At 41.4% G+C, this 22,993-nt stretch overlaps 2 protein-coding genes across 7 annotated transcripts in view; one reads left to right on the plus strand and one right to left on the minus strand.

Moving 5' to 3' along the window:
• LOC128686896 (ubiquitin carboxyl-terminal hydrolase 2) overlaps window positions 1–8,195 on the plus strand; it is a 15,974-nt gene extending 7,779 nt beyond the window's left edge. Inside the window, exons 4-9 of one of the 2 annotated variants that reach the window (XM_053774113.2) lie at window positions 740–854; window positions 1,029–1,133; window positions 2,744–2,905; window positions 3,259–3,389; window positions 3,502–3,597; window positions 4,980–8,195. In XM_053774113.2, coding sequence (XP_053630088.1) covers window positions 740–854; window positions 1,029–1,133; window positions 2,744–2,905; window positions 3,259–3,389; window positions 3,502–3,597; window positions 4,980–5,247 — 877 coding nt within the window. In that variant the 3' untranslated portion in view covers window positions 5,248–8,195. The remainder of the gene's footprint in view (window positions 1–739; window positions 855–1,028; window positions 1,134–2,743; window positions 2,906–3,258; window positions 3,390–3,501; window positions 3,598–4,979) is intronic. The other variant, XM_053774114.2, reaches the window with a different exon arrangement.
• Window positions 8,196–13,032: 4,837 nt separating this feature from the next.
• The window catches only part of LOC128686898 (caldesmon), a 51,282-nt gene continuing 41,321 nt past the window's right edge, over window positions 13,033–22,993 (minus strand). For 3 of the 5 annotated variants that reach the window (XM_070082562.1, XM_070082559.1, XM_070082558.1), the window contains 9 exons: window positions 20,959–21,048; window positions 20,399–20,632; window positions 18,374–18,474; window positions 17,977–18,082; window positions 17,576–17,680; window positions 17,119–17,295; window positions 14,943–15,073; window positions 13,781–13,876; window positions 13,033–13,656 (listed from right to left, as the gene is read on the minus strand). In XM_070082562.1, the coding sequence (XP_069938663.1) occupies window positions 13,431–13,656; window positions 13,781–13,876; window positions 14,943–15,073; window positions 17,119–17,295; window positions 17,576–17,680; window positions 17,977–18,082; window positions 18,374–18,474; window positions 20,399–20,632; window positions 20,959–21,048 (1,266 nt within the window). In that variant the 3' untranslated portion in view covers window positions 13,033–13,430. The remainder of the gene's footprint in view (window positions 13,657–13,780; window positions 13,877–14,942; window positions 15,074–17,118; window positions 17,296–17,575; window positions 17,681–17,976; window positions 18,083–18,373; window positions 18,475–20,398; window positions 20,633–20,958; window positions 21,049–22,993) is intronic. The other 2 variants (XM_070082560.1, XM_070082561.1) reach the window with 2 other exon arrangements.

Raw genomic sequence — 22,993 nt, forward strand, 5'->3', positions numbered from 1 at the left:
TCGTCAAGACCACACCAGACCTAGTTAATTAAGACTACAATAGACCTCGTCAAGACCACACCAGACCTAATTAATTAAGACTACAATAGACCTCGTCAAGACCACACCAGACCTAGTTAATTAAGACTTTAATAGACCTCGTCAAGACCACACCAGACCTAATTAAGACTACAATAGACCTCGTCAAGACCACACCAGACCTAGTTAATTAAGACTTTAATAGACCTCGTCAAGACCACACCAGACCTAATTAAGACTACAATAGACCTCGTCAAGACCACACCAGACCTAGTTAATTAAGACTACACTTCTGGTGTATATATTAAAAATTTACTCTAATGAAGAGTATTGTTCGAGAATAAAGTATCTTATGTTCCACTGAAGGAAAACGCAAGGAATAGCGACCCTAAACAGGCTTTATATCATAGATATATAGTGTTTATATTCTGTTGGTTTGGTAGTTCCATACGATAGATTTCCGATAGTTTTAATATTAGTGTTATTTTAAGGTAGTTAATAGCTCATGAATGTGTTAAACATTCTTCCAAGGATGAATTAATGATACAGAGTTGAGTTCGGTAGATTTATTATGCAATGTAAACCCGTCCTGTGGACGTTAGTCAACAGATTACAGAGGTGCAATATAAATTCATTCTTTGGGAATATAAACCCATTCTGAGACAGAGGATCCACCGTCAGGAGTCTGCAGTCAGAGATGATTTATCTTTCTACCCTGCAGGAGAGATCTGAAACAAGATAATTTGAGGAACATAGAAGTTGTGGAGAGTCTGGTCCATGTTTTCTCTGCCCTGCGCCACAGCGAACCTGCCACGGTCGTCGTCAGAGAATTCACGGTAAATAGTTATATTCTTTTTTCTGAGGCACAAACATATACGCACAATTTGCCTCCACGATTCAATTTGCACCAGAGATAAAACATCATCTGAGATTTCTAAACTTTCGTTATCCCTCTTAAACAGCCCCGTTAATTAAATTGAGACATTCCCGTTTTCCCTACCTATTAACAGAGTATCCTGGGCAAGTATGATCATCAGTTCCAGGGCAGGAAGCAACAGGACGCTCATGATTTCTTGTGTGTGGTTCTGGCCTGTCTTCATGACGCTCTCAGCATGGTAAGTAGAGGGCAGCCTCAGACGTACTGCTAAGTTGCTGATGCTTCTCTCTTTATATGCACCTTGGAGATATATACTTATATAGTGCATGGTTTGTAGTTTTTATTCTTTGCTTTCTTACTAACTTTTGTTTTAGCAGTTACTTGCAGGTTTTTTTCCCATACTTAAGGCCTTAGTTTGACCTTCCTTCATCTCAATGTTTTCTTTTCTTAACCCCTCCCCTCCCCTTCCCAACCACTACCAGCATACTTAACCAACCACCGCCATTCCTAAGCAGCTTTGCAAAAGCATTTGACAAATGCGATCATGGCGTAATAGCCCATAAAATACGTGCTAAAGGAATAACTGGGAAAGTGGGGAGATGGATCTTCAACTTCCTAACAAATCGAACACAAAGAGTAGTGGTCAACAGAATTAAATCGGAGGCTGCCATAGTGAAGAGCTCTGTTCCACAAGGCACAGTACTCGCCCCCACCTTATTCCTTATCCTCATATCAGACATAGACAGAGACATACACCACAGCACCGTATCATCCTTTGCGGATGATACTAGGATCTGCATGAGGCTGTCATCTGCTGAGGACGCGGTTAACCTCCAGGAAGATATAAACAAAGTTTTCCAGTGGGCAACGGTAAACAATATGATGTTCAATGAGGACAAATTCCAACTACTCCGTTATGGAAAACTGGAGGAGATAATAACTAGAACAGAGTATACTACTGACTCCGGCCATACAATAGAGCGGAAAAATAATGTAAGGGACCTGGGAGTAGTAATGTCTGAGGATCTCACTTTCAAGGATCACAACAGTGCCACGATCGCACGTGCAAAGAAAATGATAGGATGGATAATGAGAACTTTCAAAACGAGAGATGCCAAGCCAATGATGATCCTTTTCAAATCACTTGTTCTCTCTAGGCTGGAATACTGCTGTACATTAACATCTCCATTCAAAGCAGGTGAAATCGCAGATCTAGAGAGTGTACAGAGATCCTTTACTGCACGTATAAGTTCTGTCAAGCACCTTAACTACTGGGAACGCTTGGAAGCACTTGACTTGTACTCGTTGGAACGCAGGAGGGAGAGATATATCATAATCTACACTTGGAAAATCTTGGAAGGAATGGTCCCAAATCTGCACACAGAAATCACTCCCTACGAAAGTAAAAGACTGGGCAGGCGATGCAAAATGCCCCCAATAAAAAGTAGGGGCGCCATTGGTACACTAAGGGAAAACACCATAAGTGTCCGGGGCCCAAAACTGTTCAACAGCCTCCCATCAAGCATTAGGGGAATTGCCAATAAGCCCCTGGCTGCCTTCAAGAGAGAGCTGGACAGATACCTAAAGTCAGTGCCGGATCAGCCGGGCTGTGGCTCGTACGTTGGACTGCGTGCGGCCAGCAGTAACAGTAGTTGATCAGGCCCTGATCCATCGGGAGGCCTGGTCATGGACCGGGCCGCGGGGGCGTTGATCCCCGGAATAACCTCCAGGTAACCATCACCCTCCCTGAGCAACTACCACAACAACCATCTCATCCTCCCTTACTAACCACTATCACTATCCCAACCTGCCTCACCATTCACCACCACTCCACCTCCCCACCAATAGGGTCCACATCCCCAGGAAGTCTCCATCATCTCTCAGATCTTTCACGGGGAGCAGGAGTTTCGTATCGTGTGCCCGAGGTCCCAGAGAATCATCTCTTGTACCAGAGAACCCTTCGTCAGCCTCAGCCTCGCCGTCAACATGACCAGGAACTGGTCTCTGCAGGTTAGTTGCTGCTTTCAGTAGGTCTCCTGGTCTGTAAGATTAGCTGTTTATGTAGCTATCAGCTTTCGGTAAGTCTCCTGCTCTGTAAAATCAGTTGTTGCCACAGCTATCAGCGTTCAGTGAATCACTTCAAGGTTACCAAAAGGTCCAGTGGCGGGTCATCATATAACTAAGACCCGCTTCAGAAAACACTTGTGCTGCTTCCTGATGAATCTAATCTAACTTCTGAAACTTTTTTTCCCAAACAAGAGATCTTAGGGGAAAATTGAATATTTTTTTGTGAATGTTCATTGATTTAAGGGCTTCTTGTAAATGTTCATAACTTAGAGCTGCCTTGACGTTCTTCCACACAGGACCTTCTCAGAAACCACTTCAGAATGCAGGGAGTAGAATGGCAGTGTGAAGTGTGTAAACGAGAGCACCTTTGCTACAAGTACACCTTCATTGTCGTTCTACCAGTCGTTCTCATCATTCACCTGAGTAGGTGAGTCATTCTACTTGTGACACTGATCATTCACTTCAAGTGTTGCCCTCCTACCGGTGAAGGGCTCTTCCTTATTTCTTAGATCAGACCTGATTGCCTCCTTTATTCCCAGGTACGAGCACCTAGCCCTTCAGGGCAGGAAGAACCTTGTGGAGTACCCTGAGAAGGACCTGCTTGTCAACAGCTACCCATCAGTGGACACATTCAGGTGGGTCTGTTCTTCAGAGAGCCATTACGCTGGTGAAGGGCTCTTGAAGAGTTGTATGAGGGCTCCACAAGGGCTCTTGAAGTCTTCAAGAGCTGTTGAGGAGATCTTAAAGAGTTCTTAAAGGGGTCTTAAAGAGTTCTTGAAGGGGTCTGAAAGAGCGCTTGAGGAGCCTGGGTTTTAAGAAACGTAGATGCTAGGAGCCTGGGCACCGGATGGTAGGAGCCTGGATGCTAGGAACCTTGGTGCTAGGAGCCTGGGTACTGGATGCTGGGAGCCTGGGTACTGGATGCTAGGAACCTGGGTGCTAGGAGCCTGGGTGCTAGGAGCCTGGATGCTAGGAGCCTGGATGCTAGGAGTCTGGGTGCTGGGAGCCTTCATCCATAGATTTTATTCATCATTAAGAGACGTAGAACCAAGATTCCACTCCTACTTCTAAAGGCCCACACGGGTTTAACACCATGTACAAACCAATTTTCACGCACTCCGCTGTATAGCCCTTGTGGCTTAGCGCTTCTTTTTGATTATAATAATAATAATTCATGCACCTCCATGAATTACGTGTTAAACCCGTATGGGTCATTGAGCACGAGAGGTGGAGGTTCCATCCTCCGGTTTGGTTTATCTCTTTATTGATGGTCAGTAACGACAGGTTGATGGCTGGTAGGTAAAAGGACACAAATGTACCTAATGTGATATTTTATTGTGGCAACGTTTCGCTCTTTGGAGAGCGAAACGTTGCCACAATTAACATTATTCCACGTTGATGACTATAAGACGCATGTGCAACACTTAGGCCTTGTTTATTGCCGAAACGTTTCGCCTACGCAATAGCCTTAGGATTGAGGGACTGATCACCTGCTACCAAGGTGATGGACTGATGACGTCAAAAGTACTTCTACTGTCTACAATTTATATTCTCCTGTATTCGAATGAAGCAGCCTGCTACGCAGGAGAAACGTTGCCTACAGACAAATATCTACAAGGTGTCTAGTCTTTAGAACTAAATGGACGGAGTATGACCCACACGGGTTTGCCGTTTCATATTAATACAATAATAATAATCATACCGTATGTTTTCACGTGAATATAATGGTTTACAATACCGAAACGTGTTGGAGCAGTACTCCTCTCCACGTTGAGGGACTGACCACCTCAAAACTACGTATTCAAGGGTGATGGACTCATTACATCTTTACATCGCTATTGTTTCTGCTACCTCCTCTGTACTCGACTGAAGAAGCCTACTGTGTAGGGGAAACGTTTCAGAATAAGTTACGTAGCTATCGCACACGTGTCTTATCACACTTTATTACGACCAATTAAGTTAAGTGTCGCATATGTTTGTTATTAATTACTTTATTACGACGTATTTCATGCCACAGGACGACCACCTACAACCTGGTGAGTGCGTGTTACCACGTAGGTACGACCACAAGCGGCCACTACAGCGCCTCTTGCCTGAGTAAGGATGACCAGGTGTGGTACCTGTACCAGGATGACCAGGTGGTGAGGCAGGGTGGTCGCCACCACCGTGCCGCCCACGCCGCCCACATTCTCTTCTACTACGCTAAGTGTGAGACCGACCCCAGACCTAACCCACGACAGTGGGACAAGTCCATGGTCCCTGGACCAGCCCTCAGCCGACACTAACGACTGTGAGACATGCAGAGTCGGATCTTCTGTGAAACTAACGAAGCTTAACCTTTAGGGCCCCTCATCCCGGAGCGACTTTTGTCCACATTGCTTAAAAATTTTGAGTCTATGAGGTTTTTTAAATAATAACATTAATAATATAGTGTAATTCAATACAAAATAATAGTTAAAATAAAAATGATAAGATTATTAAAGCATTATGTAGGTCTAGCCGTTGCTGGTTGCCACAAAAATGTAGGTCCGCCACTGGGCGCATGTCCTAGGCCCCTGAACCCAACGGAGGACTTAACCAACAACCTTTTGGTCATCCCGAGTTATAGTAATAAGTAATGGTAGCGCTCCAGTTCTGCTGGAAGGACAACTTGAAGGTAACGTAGATAATGAAACTTCACTGGAATACTTGATGATATCCCCCATTGCCACACTGGAGTCTCGCAGCTCAGACTAACACATTTTATTACCATACGTAAGACACCCATTGTGGGGATTAAATTACCTGCATGAACCTCATTATATTCATACCAGTAATTTAATGAATGCAACAAAGATAATTATTTCTTACCAAATGCTACAACTCTGAGGCATTTAGGAATATTTTGAGACACCGTAGGGCACCAGGAGAATGTCTCCCTTCGACACCCACTACCCTCATACATTCCCACAATCTACTCTGCACCTATAAATATAAACTTCAAATTTAAAAAACACAACCAGTAATTCTGGTAATAATATTTACATTAAAATTGTGTGGACTGTATAAATGGAGTAAATTGACAGAAGGAAGGGGGGGGAGTGAATACATGTATTTATACATATGAGAAGGAAGGGGGAGGATTGGTTCCCAACATATACGTTTCACCTTGTACCTGCTGCAAAACTTTAAATAACGGTTCAGACTCGTAGGTGAATTTTTCTTCCATTGACACCGTATTTCCTGTCGGTGGTTCTTCTGCAGATTTGCTGTTCTGAGACTTAATTTTCTGATTAGTTTTATTGATTTTCTTCTTTGTCATATTTACTATTCCTTGTAAGTTAATGTTTTTTTTTGTGTAGAACATCACAAGACCTTCTCATGTTAGTGCTAACAGGATATCTCGAAGTTCTAGTACTGTAAGACCCAAGACATATTTTAGGTCGATGGCCGTCATAGCATGATAATGAAAAAGAACTTCAGTCACCCAACAGGTCTTCGTAGAAAAAATAACATTTTGCAGCCATTCTAGTGAGCTCTTGCAGTCTGTCCATGACTCAAATTTGTCTGGGGGTGGCCTTATGTAGCAAGATAACCCACAACCCCTGCCTAGATATGAGGAACCTAACTGGCCAGAAGTTCAACATATAAAGTGTCGTATACTTAGCTTTGGGTGTGATGGCTCCTTATTATCCCTTTTTAACATCTACTTTCTAAGTCCTGCCAAGTCGTTGGTTTCGCACATTTTGCAGGACCGTAATTCTGATTCTTCTTGTTCCTATTTGAGAGGCTTAAACCACATTTAACCTCCAGAACCACTGAATAATTCCTCAAATTTCACTGTCGTCTTGTTCCTCCAATTTCAATATGGCGTCCTCGTCCCAGCCGACACTACGTGTTTGCTGGTTCCCTTTTTAATTCCCAAATTAATTTTAACCAACAACAATGCATTTCATTGAATTACATGCTAATGCACTATGCGTTCAGAAAATTCAAAATATTTTCCACACCCATCCTGTGTGATGGAATATTACAGGAAACCCATCCTGTGTGATGGATATGACAGGAAACCCATTCTGTGTGATGGATATGACAGGAAACCCATCCTGTGTGATGGAATATGACAGGAAACCCATCCTGTATGATGGAATATGACAGGAAACCCATCCTGTGTGATGGAATATGACAGGAAACCCATCCTGTGTGATGGAATATGACAGGAAACCCATCCTGTGTGATGGAATATGACAGGAAACCCATCCTGTGTGATGGAATGCGACAGGAAACCCATCCTGTGTGATGGAATATGACAGGAAACCCATCCTGTGTGATGGAATATAACAGGAAACCCATCCTGTGTGATGGAATATGACAGGAAACCCATCCTGTGTGATGGAATATGACAGGAAACCCATCCTGTGTGATGGAATATGACAGGAAACCCATCCTGTGTGATGGAATATGACAGGAAAGCCATCCTGTGTGATGGAATGTGACAGGAAACCCATCCTGTGTGATGAAATACGAGAGGGAAATTTAGTTAGCATTTGTTCCCATAATTTTATATATACTCTGAAGGATACACACTGCTAGAAACACTCAGTAGATACATATTCATATACTAAGATAGATATATACACTCTCAGTGTAAATACTGTAAACTGAGACATACGTACCACTGACTTCTCTCAGTGTATATACACTGCGAAACAATCATGCTTGTCAGTGTAAATACAGTGAGATTTATGATACTGTAATACATTAAATATTGGTTATAAAAATATTATTCATTGATAAAATAAAAATTAGTAGTTAATAATAACACTGTTACTACTACTATCGCTGTTTCTATTACTGCTACAACTACTACTACACTACTGCTACTAGTACACTATAATACTGCTACTACTACCATTACCACTACTACCAGTACTACTACTACCATCACTGTTACTACTACTACTACTACTGCTGCTGCTGTTCTTACAATAATAATGTTTCACTAGTAGTACTTATAAAATCACGAACTGAATTACAAGCATCAAACTCATGTGGATTACAAAGTATTTTTCATATAAGTGAACATTGTGTAATGATAATAACAATACAGTAATTACATTTAGAGTAATAAAACTATCAACAATAATGACTATACCTAAATAACAGCAGTAGTGTTACTAGCTGAATGTTTCTCATCTTTTAATGTCATGTATAAGAGAATTAATACTTTTCAATAAATTTGATATATTTCTCATTCAGTTTTTCTCATATCATTTTCTTCTTCCAAAAAAAATAAGAGCGATTATTATAAAATTGGATTTATGTAAGATTATTTTTAATTTCAAATTTATTTAAACGATTGTCACCTTTATTTTGATTAACTTTGTTTTTCTTAACCTGATAATATATATATATATATATATATATATATATATATATATATATATATATATATATATATATATATATAGATATATATATATATATATATATATATATATATGATAGAGTGGGAGAGGCACTGTCAAGAAATTTTAATGAAAATAAGAAAAAATTTTGGAGTGAGTTAAACAAGTTAAGAAAGCCTAGGGAAAGTATGGATTTGTCAGTTAAAAACAGAGTAGGGGAGTTAGCAGATGGGGAGATGGAGGTATTAGGTAGATGGCGAGAGTATTTTGAGGAACTTTTAAATGTTGAGGAAGAAAGGGAGGCGGTAATTTCATGCACTGGCCAGGGAGGTATACCATCTTTTAGGAGTGAAGAAGAACAGAATGTAAGTGTGGTGGAGGTACGTGAGGCATTACGTAGAATGAAAGGGGGTAAAGCAGCTGGAACTGATGGGATCATGACAGAAATGTTAAAAGCAGGGGGGGATATAGTGTTGGAGTGGTTGGTACTTTTGTTTAATAAATGTATGAAAGAGGGGAAGGTACCAAGGGATTGGCGGAGAGCATGTATAGTCCCTTTATATAAAGGGAAAGGGGACAAAAGAGATTGTAAAAATTATAGAGGAATAAGTTTACTGAGTATACCAGGAAAAGTGTACGGTAGGGTTATAATTGAAAGAATTAGAGGTAAGACAGAATGTAGGATTGCGGATGAGCAAGGAGGCTTCAGAGTGGGTAGGGGATGTGTAGATCAAGTGTTTACATTGAAGCATATATGTGAACAGTATTTAGATAAAGGTAGGGAAGTTTTTATTGCATTTATGGATTTAGAAAAGGCATTTGATAGAGTGGATAGGGGAGCAATGTGGCAGATGTTGCAAGTATATGGAATAGGTGGTAAGTTACTAAATGCTGTAAAGAGTTTTTATGAGGATAGTGAGGCTCAGGTTAGGGTGTGTAGAAGAGAGGGAGACTACTTCCCGGTAAAAGTAGGTCTTAGACAGGGATGTGTAATGTCACCATGGTTGTTTAATATATTTATACATGGGGTTGTAAAAGAAGTAAATGTTAGGGTGTTCGGGAGAGGGGTGGGATTAAATTATGGGGAATCAAATTCAAAATGGGAATTAACACAGTTACTTTTTGCTGATGATACTGTGCTTATGGGAGATTCTAAAGAAAAATTGCAAAGGTTAGTGGATGAGTTTGGGAATGTGTGTAAAGGTAGAAAGTTGAAAGTGAACATAGAAAAGAGTAAGGTGATGAGGGTATCAAATGATTTAGATAAAGAAAAATTGGATATCAAATTGGGGAGGAGGAGTATGGATAGTTAATGTTTTCAGATACTTGGGAGTTGACGTGTCGGCGGATGGATTTATGAAGGATGAGGTTAATCATAGAATTGATGAGGGGAAAAAGGTGAGTGGTGCATTGAGGTATATGTGGAGTCAAAAAACGTTATCTATGGAGGCAAAGAAGGGAATGTATGAAAGTATAGTAGTACCAACACTCTTATATGGGTGTGAAGCTTGGGTGGTAAATGCAGCAGCGAGGAGACGGTTGGAGGCAGTGGAGATGTCCTGTCTAAGGGCAATGTGTGGTGTAAATATTATGCAGAAAATTCGGAGTGTGGAAATTAGGAAAAGGTGTGGAGTTAATAAAAGTATTAGTCAGAGGGCAGAAGAGGGGTTGTTGAGGTGGTTTGGTCATTTAGAGAGAATGGATCAAAGAATAACATGGAAAGCATATAAATCTATAGGGGAAGGAAGGCGAGGTACGGGTCGTCCTCGAAAGGGTTGGAGAGAGGGGTAAAGGAGGTTTTGTGGGCAAGGGGCTTGGACTTCCAACAAGCGTGCGTGAGCGTGTTAGATAGGAGTGAATGGAGACGAATGGTACTTGGGACCTGACGATCTGTTGGAGTGTGAGCAGGGTAATATTTAGTGAAGGGATTCAGGGAAACCGGTTATTTTCATATAGTCAGACTTGAGTCCTGGAAATGGGAAGTACAATGCCTGCACTTTAAAGGAGGGGTTTGGGATATTGGCAGTTTGGAGGGATATGTTGTGTATCTTTATACGTATATGCTTCTAAACTGTTGTATTCTGAGCACCTCTGCAAAAACAGTGATAATGTGTGAGTGTGGTGAAAGTGTTGAATGATGATGAAAGCATTTTCTTTTGGGGGATTTTCTTTCTTTTTTGGGTCACTCTGCCTCGGTGGGAGACGGCCAACTTGTTGAAAAATATATATATATATATATAAACACTGATCTCTGGCTGAAGGAGACTTGAACCTACGAACCTTGGAACAAGGTACGCAGTGTTTTACCAATCTACCCACACTGGACCAGTACCTTGGAGTCCACCTTGCGCTAGACTTTGATCCAAGGCAGCCAGCTTTCAGGGAGAAGGCTTACAGCTTTCCATCTCATCCCCTGCATGCATCAGCCTTACTAGAGATATTAACAATGCAAGGAATTCGCAAGAGAGGCGAAATATACACAAACACTGATCTCTGGCTGAAGGAGACTCGAACCTACGAACCTATGAAAGCTGGCTGCCTTGGATCAAAGTCTAGCGCAAGCTGGACTCCAAGGTATTAGTCCAGTGTGGGTAGATTGGTAAAGCACTGCGTACCTTGTTCCAAGGTTCGTAGGTTCGAGTCTCCTTCAGCCAGAGATCAGTGTTTGTATATATTTCGCCTGCTCTTGCGAATTCCTTGCACATATATATATATATATATATATATATATATATATATATATATATATATATATATATATATATATATATATATATATATATATATATAATATATATATGTGGAACCAAGCTACACTTCCAGTCAGACTAGGAGGCATTGGTGTCCGCAAGTCATCACAGATTGCGTTACCTGCTTTTCTGTCCTCGTGTATTGCATCCAGAGAGCTTGTAGCAGCGATTCTCCCTGAACATCTTAGGGACAAGATTGGAGCCCAGGACCAAAAATTCATTGACGGAGCAATGATCTGGGATAATCTAACGGGCTCAGAAACCAGACCTGCTCCCCCCAACAACTACAAACAATCGCACTGGGATGGTCCAATAGTGGAAAATATAGCCTCAACGATGCTTCAGAGTGTGTCAGGGAAGGATAGAGCCCGCCTGCTGGCAGTGAGAGCCCCTCATGCTGGGGACTTTCTGTTGGCTGTTCCCAACTCCAGCCTTGGCACACGCCTCGACCCACAGACCATCCGCATCGGTGTTGCCCTTCGACTTGCCGCCCCTATTCTCGCCGAACACAGGTGTATTTGTGGCAGTGAAGCAGCAGACCGATTCGGGTACCATGGTCTTGTGTGCCGTAAATCCGAGGGAAAGATTGCAAGACATGAGGAGGTTAATAACATTATCAAGAGGAGCCTCACAACAGCTGGATGCCCAGCAGTAAGGGAGCCACCCCAACTATGCAGATCTGACGGCAGCCAGAAGCGTCCAGATGGTATCACCCTTCAAGCCTGGACAGCTGGGAAGCAGGTGGTGTTGGACTATACATGTGCATCTACCTTGGCTGATACCTATCTCCAATACACCAGGGAGGAAGGAGGGGCAGCTGCCAGCTTTAGGGAGTCCCAAAAGTCTAGAAAATATGGAGAACTTGCCCATCATTATATGTTTGTTCCCATAGGCTCAGAGACCCTTGGCTCATGGGGAAAGAGTGCATCTAATTTCCTTAAGGAGCTGGGAAAAAGACTCATCAGGGTAACTAGGGATCCCAGGGCAGCTAGTTTTTTGTTCCAGCGGCTCAGTGCGGCTGTTCAAAGGGGTAATGCATGCTGCATTTTGGGCACACGCCCCAGCTCTGAGGACCTGGATGAGATTTTCGCCTTATAATCGGTGATACACACGTAACAACATGTACCGTATATGCCACCTTTATATCAACAATGTATCTCTTAAATCTTCTGTGCCATATTATGTAATAAAATATTCCTATTGGTAAAAAAAAATAGTTTAAAAGATGGGGTGGTAGGGGAAGTGGAATATTCAAATGGCTTCAGGAAGAAATCCAAATATTCTTCCTTGAAGCCTTTTTATCCACTATATATATATATATATATATATATATATATATATATATATATATATATATATATATATATATATATATATATCGGTGGGAGACGGCCGACTTGTTGAATATATATATATATATATATATATATATATATATATATATATATATATATATATATATATATATATATATATATATATATATATATATATATATATATAAATTATAAATTAACATAACATAAGAAAGCAGGAACACTGCAGCAGGCCTGTTGGCCCATACTAGGCAGGTCCTTTACAATTCATGACAGGTCCTTTACAATTCATTAGATAAGTTTAGATTTAGAAAGGACATAGGAAAGTATTGGTTTGGAAATAGGGTAGTTGATGAGTGGAACAGTCTTCCTAGTTGGGTTATTGAGGCTGGGACTTTGGGTAGTTTCAAATCTAGGTTGGATAAGTACATGAGTGGGAGGGGTTGGATTTGAGTGGGACTTGCACATCAGAGCTTATTTCTTGGGTAGCATTGAAAATTGGGTTGGTCAAATGTTTGTTAGTGGGATGAATTGTGAAGGAACTGCCTAGTATGGGCCAACAGGCCTCCTGCAGTGTTCCTCCCTTTTTTATGTTCATGTTTATGTTTATGTTTATATATATATATATATATATATATATATATATATATATATATATATATATATATATATATATATATATATATATATATATATATTGGGGCCAGGAGCTAAGGCTCGATGCCTGCAACCACATATAGGTATGTACACACAATTACTTACATAGCTAGACTGTCTAGCCTTTAAAACTAAATGGAGTATCGTGCCTGTAACCAGTGGTGTTAAATGACCCATACGGGTTTAGTTTTTTACATTAATATAATAACTAATAATTATACTGTACAGTTTACACAGACCAGGACACTTTAGTCTACACTTTATAACGACCAGTTAAGTCATCAGTCAACATGCTGAGGGCGGTGTAACAGAACGTTTTTGTTCAGTGTCGTTGTTGGGAGTGGCTGGAGGTGCCCTTTCAGGATACTATAGGAGACTGCCTCGTCAGGATACTGTGGGATGGTGTCCTGTAGAAGAGAATGTGTGCATAGTGCTGCGACATCACCTGCTTCTCCTCGACTTCTTGGACCTCGGAGTCGTTGAAACGGTACCATCTGAAGAAGTCCCAGTTCTTGCAGTAGGCTGTGTAGTGGCCGCCGGTCATCGACCCAGCGTGAGTACACACTCCATATAGTTCATACTGCCTGAAAACAAATCAGATATTAGCATACAAGGGTAACTTTATTATTATTATTGAAGACATATAGGTCAAATATTAGTATACAGGGGTAACTATTATCATTATTATTATACATAGGCACAACATACTTATCCTCAGCAGAATGAGTGAACTGAGAGAGGCTGAGTCTGTTTGCTGGGAAAGTAACTTCAGTTTTCTTGCCATAAGGCTTATCCTTGTTGAACCTGCAGATTTAAGAATAATTTTTCAGTATGAAAATGTAATTGTGTTAATGTATTAAAAAATAATAAATTAATATGAAAATTACATTAATATGCTAATAGTTTCATCAGTGAATTAATATGAATATATAAATTATATAGTAATTACCCAACAAAAGATATAATCTAATTTTTAAAGAGGTGGAGGGGTAAGCCAGTGGAAGGCCTCGGTCAGATGACCAAAAGCTCCAACTGTGGAGGTCATCACATGACCAAGACCCTTGTCAGGAAACACTTGTAGTTTCCTGACAAACCTTACCCAACCTAACCTAAAGACTATACCGTCAGGGGTGTATTTCCTTCATCGTTTATAAGAATCCAAAAATTCTTGTCCGGTGAAGAAGGTTACCAGACAGCCGAGAGGCTTTGAACCTCATTAGGTGAAGAAGGTTACCAGACAGCCGAGAGACTTTGAACCTCATTAGGTGAAAAAGGTTACCAGACAGCCGAGAGGCTTTGAACCTCATTAGGTGAAGAAGGTTACCAGACAGCCGAGAGGCTTTGAACCTCATTAACCAACCAAAATATTTAATATTCTTAATTCTACTGCAAATTATTTTTAATAATATTTGAATAACATCCTCTGAATATTTTTTCTGTTAAATTTCGTAGAATTTCAACTCCAACTGCACTGATTTTGCCTGTTAATATCTACGTTTTGTTTGTTTCTTATCAGTAGTAAACCTCTTAGTGAAGTTACTGACACACACACACAAATACAAGACCCATACAAGCGAAGTGTCTGTCGATAAATGTCTTTGACAAATGATAACTAAGATACCCACACCCCAGGTAATGGGTTGGCTGATGACAAATGATAACTAAGATACACACACCCCAGGTAATGGGTTGGCTGATGACAAATGATAACTAAGATACCCACACCCCAGGTAATGGGTTGGGTGATGACAAATGATAACTAAGATACACACACCCCAGGTAATGGGTTGGCTGACAACTATTCAGGGATGTACCCTCTAAGTCACTGATAATAATACCAATAGCAACAGTGGTAATACTTCAGAGTTACCTGCTGAGATGGATGACGAGGATGGACGGAAGGTGTTGGAGGGAGGTGCTGTGATGACACTTGTGTTCCTTCAGACACTGGTTACACTCCCAGTCAATCTGTTGCTCACGGTAGTACTTCTGCAGGAGGTCCTGGGTGATAGACAGTGGTGGGTTACACTCCTACAGTAACTCCTGGGTGATAGACAGTGGTGGGTTATACTTCTACAGTAAGTCCTGAGTGACAGTGGTGGGTTACACTCCTACAGGAACTCCTGGGTGATAAACACTGGTGTGTTACACCCCTACAGGAATTCCAAGGTGATATAGTGGTGGGTTACACTCCTACAATGCCTCTCCTACAGGAACTCTTGTGTGATAGACAGTGGTGTGTTACACTCCTACAGTACCTCTCCTACAGACACTTCTACAGGAACTCATGGGTGCGCGACAACATATCTCCTGACAAATGAGACGCGTGCAACATATGCGTGTCTTCGTCCACCAAAAGGGACTTGATCAGTGTAATGGCCGAGACAAAGCGGAATCAAGAGGTGGAAATGATAAAGTAATGCAGTAATAAATTGCTAACGAATTGTGGCCATTGTTAGTGGATCGTGAATGATTAATTCACAATTTTTGTTGAGATAAATAGTATAAAAAACCGACACGACGGAAAAAATCGACACAAATGGAATACGGTGCGATCCTTTGGCTACTTCCTCAGTGAACTTTATAAAGTCACAGATCTGTTTGTGACTTGATAAGTCCACTGTGTGGGCAAAACGTTGTCAATAAAGGGTCACATTATACTGCATTTGTGTTTATTTTTCCAGAATTTTTGTGACGATAATTACTGTAATGACCTTATAGTCCCGAGATTATTAAAATTATTTGTGATGTCAGTTTAGTGTAGTAGGAAGCCCACGTACAGTCACTCATTAAACAATACACAAATAATTCGCGCATAGAAGACACTTTTCACAAGATGAACATCAAAATGGTATACAATACCGACAGGTTGTTAGGTAAGACACATATGCAACAGTTAGACAACTTTATTCCGAAACGTTTCGCCTACACAGTAGGCTTCTTCAGTCGAATACAGAAAGTAGGCAGGAGCAGTAGAGATGTGAAGACGATGTAATCAGTCCATCACCCTTAAAGTCGTAGAATTTGAGGTTGTCAGTCCCTCGGCCTGGACTTCTCCAGGCCGAGGGACTGACAACCTCAAATTCTACGACTTTAAGGGTGATGGACTGATTACATCGTCTTCACATCTCTACTGTTCCTGCCTACTTTCTGTATTCGACTGAAGAAGCCTACTGTGTAGGCGAAACGTTTCGGAATAAAGTTGTCTAACTGTTGCATATGTGTCTTACCTAACACTTTTCACAAGGTTTCGGTCACACCTGGGCCATTGACTAGTCACAGTGTGACCACTCACTAGTCACAGTGTGATCACTCACTAGTCACAGTGTGACCACTCACTAGTCACAGTGTGATCACTCACTAGTCACAGTGTGATCACTCACTAGTCACAGTGTGATCACTCACTAGTCACAGTGTGACCACTCATTAGTCACAGTGTGACTACTCACTAGTCACAGTATGACCACTCACTAGTCAATGCGACCACTAACTAGTCAGTGCGACCACTCACTAGTCAGTGTGACCGCTTACTAGTCAGTGTGACCGCTTACTAGTTAATGTGACCACTCAGTGTGACCACTCATTAGTCAATGGTCCAAATCTGACCAAAACGTCGTCACGTCATTAAAATAGTGATCTTTCGATTTGGGTCTGAGACCCTCATCATCAGTGTGATGTATTCAAATTAACTATTATTGTGTCTGGGTCAGCATGTTGGCCTTTTTCACCAGTGACAAGTGATGTGATTTATGTTTCTTACTGGGTAGATCAACAGACCAGCAGAAGGCCTCGGCCATGAGACCGAAGATGAGGCTAGGTTAGGTAAGGTTTGTCAGGAAACAGGACAAGTGTTTCCTGTCGAGGATCTTGGTCATATGATGACCCGCATCTGAAGGTTTTGGTCATCCAACCGAGGCCTTCCACTGGCTTACCGGTCCAGCCAGTAAGAAAGCTTCATATCAAAAGAAATTCCCCCACTTCTAACAAATAAGTGTTATGTTTTTGGACCAATACTTGATGCTGAGGTGACTTATTGTCTGACTTACCTGTAAGTCACAGCAACCTGACTTGTTGACGGCGAGCGTTAGGTTTGAGAAGGGTTCGCTGACTTGGCAGATTATTTCTTCTTTCTTGGGGCAGGTGATGGTGGAGGTGTGTGTCCCGTGGAACAGTTTAGATACAAGGGAGACGCCTGTCTCGCCCTCCCCTCCGGCACCTTGTATCTGAAGTGACACAGTCAGGCAGCAGTCAGAGTGCTGCTGGTGTGAGACCACCAGACAAGGTGTATTACAAATACACACACACACACAGTGAAGAGGTGGGGCCAGGAGCTATGAATCGACCCTTGCAATAACAATTAGGTGAGTACTCACACACTACAAATCGATCCCTGCAACCACAAATAAGTGAGTACACTCCATAACAGCAGAGCAGCCAAAGAAAACTGAGTCTCCATACACCAAGACTGTATTTGCAACAAGAAGTCAGGTTAAGTCGTCTTACCTGCACCATGTCGTCATGCAGCCATTGTATCATCATGCTCATGAAATCGTGGGCCTCTTTTTGTTCGTAGTCCTGGAAGAGGTCATCCAGGCTGCCCACAGTTGTCTGGTTAAAGGCAAGAGAATGTCAAGAGAGAAAAGAGTAAAAGTCAGTGTCTAAGGAGTGACAAGTTTACTGACAGCTCAAGAGTTGAAAGTTTGTGTAACGTAGCTCCTAGGAAGATGACCACGATAGCTGAGTTATGCTCACCAGAACACATCACCTTTGAGTGAAGTTGTGCTATCTGCCTCTTATAATTTGTGAACTGCCCTGATTTCTGACCCCACTTCACTTCTCAACTTGCCCTTGAGGCTACATAACTATAATAATAATAATAATAATGATCAAGAGGAAAGACTAACCTTTAGTTTCTTGACTGCTTTGTGAAGGTCTTTACCGCTACTTAAAGCTCGTACCAATGTATCGTAGGACGACAACACCTTCCCTTTCAACATATTCGGACTTTTGCTACAAGGAAATATACATGCAAGCAGTGAGTGCCCAGAGAGGCGCAGTGAAGGCATATTCAGGGTGATGTCGAGCAATGGATGCATTGTTTCATTAATCTGTATCTGATACTTGATTCGTCTCTAGACTTTGTCAGAAGCAAAGTGTGGTCGAGAGAGAGAGAGAGAAGAAAGAGGTAGATATGGAGATAATATGAGAAAGTGAGATGGAGGAAAGGAGTGTGTGAGAGAGATAGGGGTGGAGTTAAGAGTTTCTAAAGATTGCAGGGATAAAAATTTTGTTGTGACCCACCTGAGAATGTGTTGTGTAAGAGGCTGGGAGTGGTAGAGGCACTGCAGGACGCTGTTCATATAGCAGGTGTTACCAAGGTTGGGGAGCCCGTGGGGAACCTTCTGAAGGAGATGACACAGAATTCACCACATTAAAAACTTCCAAACGCCAGGAAAAAAGATAAAGAATAAGTCTTGTTTCTGGATGATTGGAAGATATAATACAGAGAAGCAAGGCAAGAAAATGACACAGTAGAGAAACCTTCATTTAAACATTTCGCTAGGAAAAATACATGTAAGTGTCCCGTAGCTCGATTGCTAGTGCACTCAGCTCACACACTAGGGTCCTTGATTCGATCCCCGCTACGGGTGAAAACATTACGTGTTTCCCTAAGACACCTGCTGTCCCTGTTCACCTAACGGTAAAATAGGTACCTTTGTGTTAGTTAACTGGTGTGGGTCGCATCCCAGGGACAAAACTGACCTAATATGCCCGAAATGCTCTGCATATCAAAGGTCTTTCTATATAGTAGTATGTCATTGATGCCAGCTATGGTCTGTATAAGTTGTACATGTACTTACCTGGAGAGGGTTTCGGGACCAACGCCCCCGCGGCCCGGTCTGTTAGAATTATTAAAGTCTACTTATTACTCTAGTGTCTCGTTTTATTAGAGTAAATTAGAGTAGATCCTCCCAGGTGACGAGGCCTCAGGTGCTCACAATACATAAACAAAACATTACCTAGTATACAATGTCATGAATGTAGTGGACAAACTGGAATTTCCTTAAAATGTTCGAAAACCTTTAAAAACGTGAAAATATTGCAAAAAAAATCTTATTTCCTCCATTTTGTAGGAACGCTAGGACCCTAAAAAGGCCGCCGTGCAGCCAATTTTGAGTACAAAATATATATTTAACACCACCTGACGCTCGCATCCAGACAGCCATCTCTTGGTATCACCTGAGTCTAGTCTTGTTAAGTTCATCAGGTGCGTCCGGAGACGAATAAAGAGGATGGTAAGAGCTAAATCTATAATAATGTTCGTCACCACTGCCCTCTCCACCACCTGACTACCTCAGGTTACTTGCATGCTTTTGTAAGATGTTTTTGCTTATTTGCGATTGAAAACCACACTGTGGGTGAAATGTCGGATCATAAAATCTTTCTCTAGACTTTGAAACTAACCGTACTATATTGTAGCCAGCTGGTCCACTGGCTAACGCGTCGGTCTGGAGTTTTATGACTCTGATCGCGGGTTCTAACCCCGTCCGTGGTATGGTTTGCAATCGTGTCATTACGATTTCGTGAGTAACAGTACTGTATCTGACACTGTGTAACTAAAGCGGTACAGTCGTCAGATTGTAACTGCCAGGTTGTCAGCTTGTAACTGCCAGGTCGTCAGCTTGTAACTGCTAGGTCGTCAGCTTGTAACTGCCAGGTTGTCAGATTGTAACTGCCAGATCGTCAGCTTGTAACTGCCAGGTTGTCAGATTGTAACTGCCAGGTTGTCAGATTGTAACTGCCAGGTCGTCAGCTTGTAACTGCTAGGTCGTCAGCTTGTAACTGCCAGGTTGTCAGATTGTAACTGCCAGGTCGTCAGCTTGTAACTGCCAGGTTGTCAGATTGTAACTGCCAGGTTGTCAGATTGTAACTGCCAGGTTGTCAGCTTGTAACTGCCAGGTCGTCAGCTTGTAACTGCCAGGTCGTCAGCTTGTAATTGCCAGGTTGTCAGATTGTAACTGCCAGGTCGTCAGCTTGTAACTGCCAAGTCGTCAGCTTGTAACTGCCTGGTCGTCAGATTGTAACTGCCAGGTCGTCAGCTTGTAATTGCTAGGTCGTCAGATTGTAACTGCCAGGTCGTCAGCTTGTAACTGCCAGGTTGTCAGATTGTAACTGCCAGGTCGTCAGCTTGTAACTGCCAGGTAGTCAGCTTATAACTGCTAGGTCGTCAGCTTGTAACTGCCAGGTCGTCAGCTTGTAACTGCTAAGTCGTAGCTTGAGCCCCAGTAACGTAATTTTAATTATGTTACAGACTTATTTAATTACCCTGTGAGGTGAAGGCAATCGTATCTTCTTCTTGTTCTGTTTCCCCTGTTCATTTTGACGTTTGAGTTCCTCTCTCTGCTTCTTCTGTAGTTCTCCTTCCTTCTGCTGTCCCACTTGCCCTAGTTCTAAGTCCTGCTGCTTTGGGATAAGCGGAGACTGCTCCGTCTCTGTCTGCAGCTGCTGAGGGAGTGTTGACCCGGTGAGCTGCTGAAGACGCCTTAGTTCACGCTCCTCCTGTGTAAGATATATAGCTATCTCTCTCTCTCTCTATCTCTCATTGCTATTAATTTTACACTGTACACACACACACACATTATATATATATATATATATATATATATATATATATATATATATATATATATATATATATATATATATATATATATATATATATATATTAAAACATACAATAGCAACACACTGCTGGTTTACTCAATTTAGATTCGAACCAAGGAAGGGGAGGCCATCTCCACTTCCTTGCATCAAGAGCCCTTCACCGGAGTCAAAGCACACCCGTCTTTAATTTTTTAAAAGTCAAAATTCTTTGCATAAATTACCTGCGTTTTGAGCTTCAGGTGTTTCATCGAGTCGACCCGCCGCCTCGTCCAGTTTACCAGGGAGACTCCAATGGTTCGAACAACCCACACCTGTGATAACACACATACACACACACAAAGATTATAAAGTTACTTCCTAAAGATAGATTATCAATAATTGGATCATTAAAGATCTATTTTCTTGCAATAAGTTGAGTATTGAGTGATATTACTTAAGTAAATAAAAAATATCACTACAAACTGGCATAATGCCTGATAAGTGGAAAATGGCAAATGTAATACCTATTTACAAGGCAGGTGACAGGTCCTTGGCTTCGAACTATAGACCAATAAGCCTTACCTCCATAGTGGGAAAATTTATGGAATCAATAATTGCCGAAGCAATTCGTAGCTATCTTGACAGGCACAGATTGATTAATGAATCTCAACACGGTTTTACAAAGGGGCGTTCCTGTCTTACGAATTTACTAACTTTTTTCACTAAGGTGTTTGAGGAGGTAGATCACGGTAATGAATATGATATTGTGTATATGGACTTCAGTAAGGCTTTCGATAGAGTTCCAAACCAGAGGCTATTGAGGAAACTTAAGGCACACGGAATAGGAGGAGAATTTTTTTCCTGGGTAGAGGCATGGCTGACAAATAGACAGCAGAGAGTTTGCATAAATTGGGAGACATCAGAATGGGGGCACGTCACAAGCGGTGTTCCTCAGGGGTCAGTGTTGGGCCCGTTGTTGTTCACAATTTACATAAACGACATAGATGAGGGAATAAATAGCGACATAAGCAAATTTGCTGATGACACCAAAATAGGCCGTCCAATTCATTCTAATGAGGACACTAGAGCACTCCAGGATGATTTGAATAGACTGATGCAATGGTCGGAGAAGTGGCAGATGCAGTTTAATATTGACAAATGCAAAGTTCTAAATGTTGGACAGTTAAATAACCATGCCACATATAACTAAATAATGTAGATCTTAATACTACTGATTGCGAAAAGGATTTAGGAGTTCTGGTTAGCAGTAATCTAAAACCAAGACAACAGTGCATTAGTGTTCGCAATAAAGCTAACAGAATTCTTGGCTTCATATCTAGAAGTATAAATAATAGAAGTCCTCAGGTTGTTCTTCAACTCTATATATCCTTGGTTAGGCCTCATTTAGACTATGCTGCTCAGTTCTGGTCACCGTATTACAGAATGGATATAAATGCTCTGGAAAACGTACAGAGGAGGATGACAAAGATGACCCCATGTATCAGAAATCTTCCCTATGAGGATAGACTGACGGCCCTGAATCTGCACTCTCTCGAAAGGCGTGGAATTAGGGGGGATATGATCGAGGTGTATAAATAGAAAACAGGAATAAATAAAGGGGATGTAAATAGCGTGCTGAAAATTTCCAGCCAAGACAGGACTCGCAGCAGTGGTTTCAAGTTGGAAAAATTCAGATTCAGGAAGGATATAGGAAAGCACTGGTTTGGTAATAGAGTTGTGGATGAGTGTAACAAACTCCCGAGTACAGTTATTCAGGCTAAAACGTTGTGTAGTTTTAAAAATAGGTTAGATAAATACATGAGTGGGTGTGGGTGGGTGTGAGTTGGACCTGACTAGCTTGTGCTGCTGGGTCTGGTGCCGTGCTCCTTGAGTGGAGGTGACCAGACTGGGTGGGTCATTGGGCTAATCTGGGGGAGGGGACATGGACCTGTTCCGCATGGGTCAGTAGGCCTGCTGCAGTGTTGCTTCTTTCTTATGTTCTTATGTTCTTAAGTGATGCAAATAACAGTTCATTAAAGAATTCTCAACAGTAATAATAAAAATTACAGTAATAACATGATAATAAATTAATATTTGGCATCAGATGTTTAAATTTATAAATGAAGTCTTCAAACTGCCTTACTGAAGGTAAAAAATTAATAACAGGTTTGATACATGATAGAAACAGGTTGGATCTAAATATTAACTGCCTCATATTATTATTATTATAATCAAAAAGAAGCGCTAAGCCACAAGGACTATACAGCGCTGCAGGGC

The sequence above is a fragment of the Cherax quadricarinatus genome, chromosome 7, assembly GCF_038502225.1.
Source record: "Cherax quadricarinatus isolate ZL_2023a chromosome 7, ASM3850222v1, whole genome shotgun sequence".
Classification (NCBI taxonomy): Eukaryota; Metazoa; Arthropoda; class Malacostraca; order Decapoda; family Parastacidae; genus Cherax; species Cherax quadricarinatus.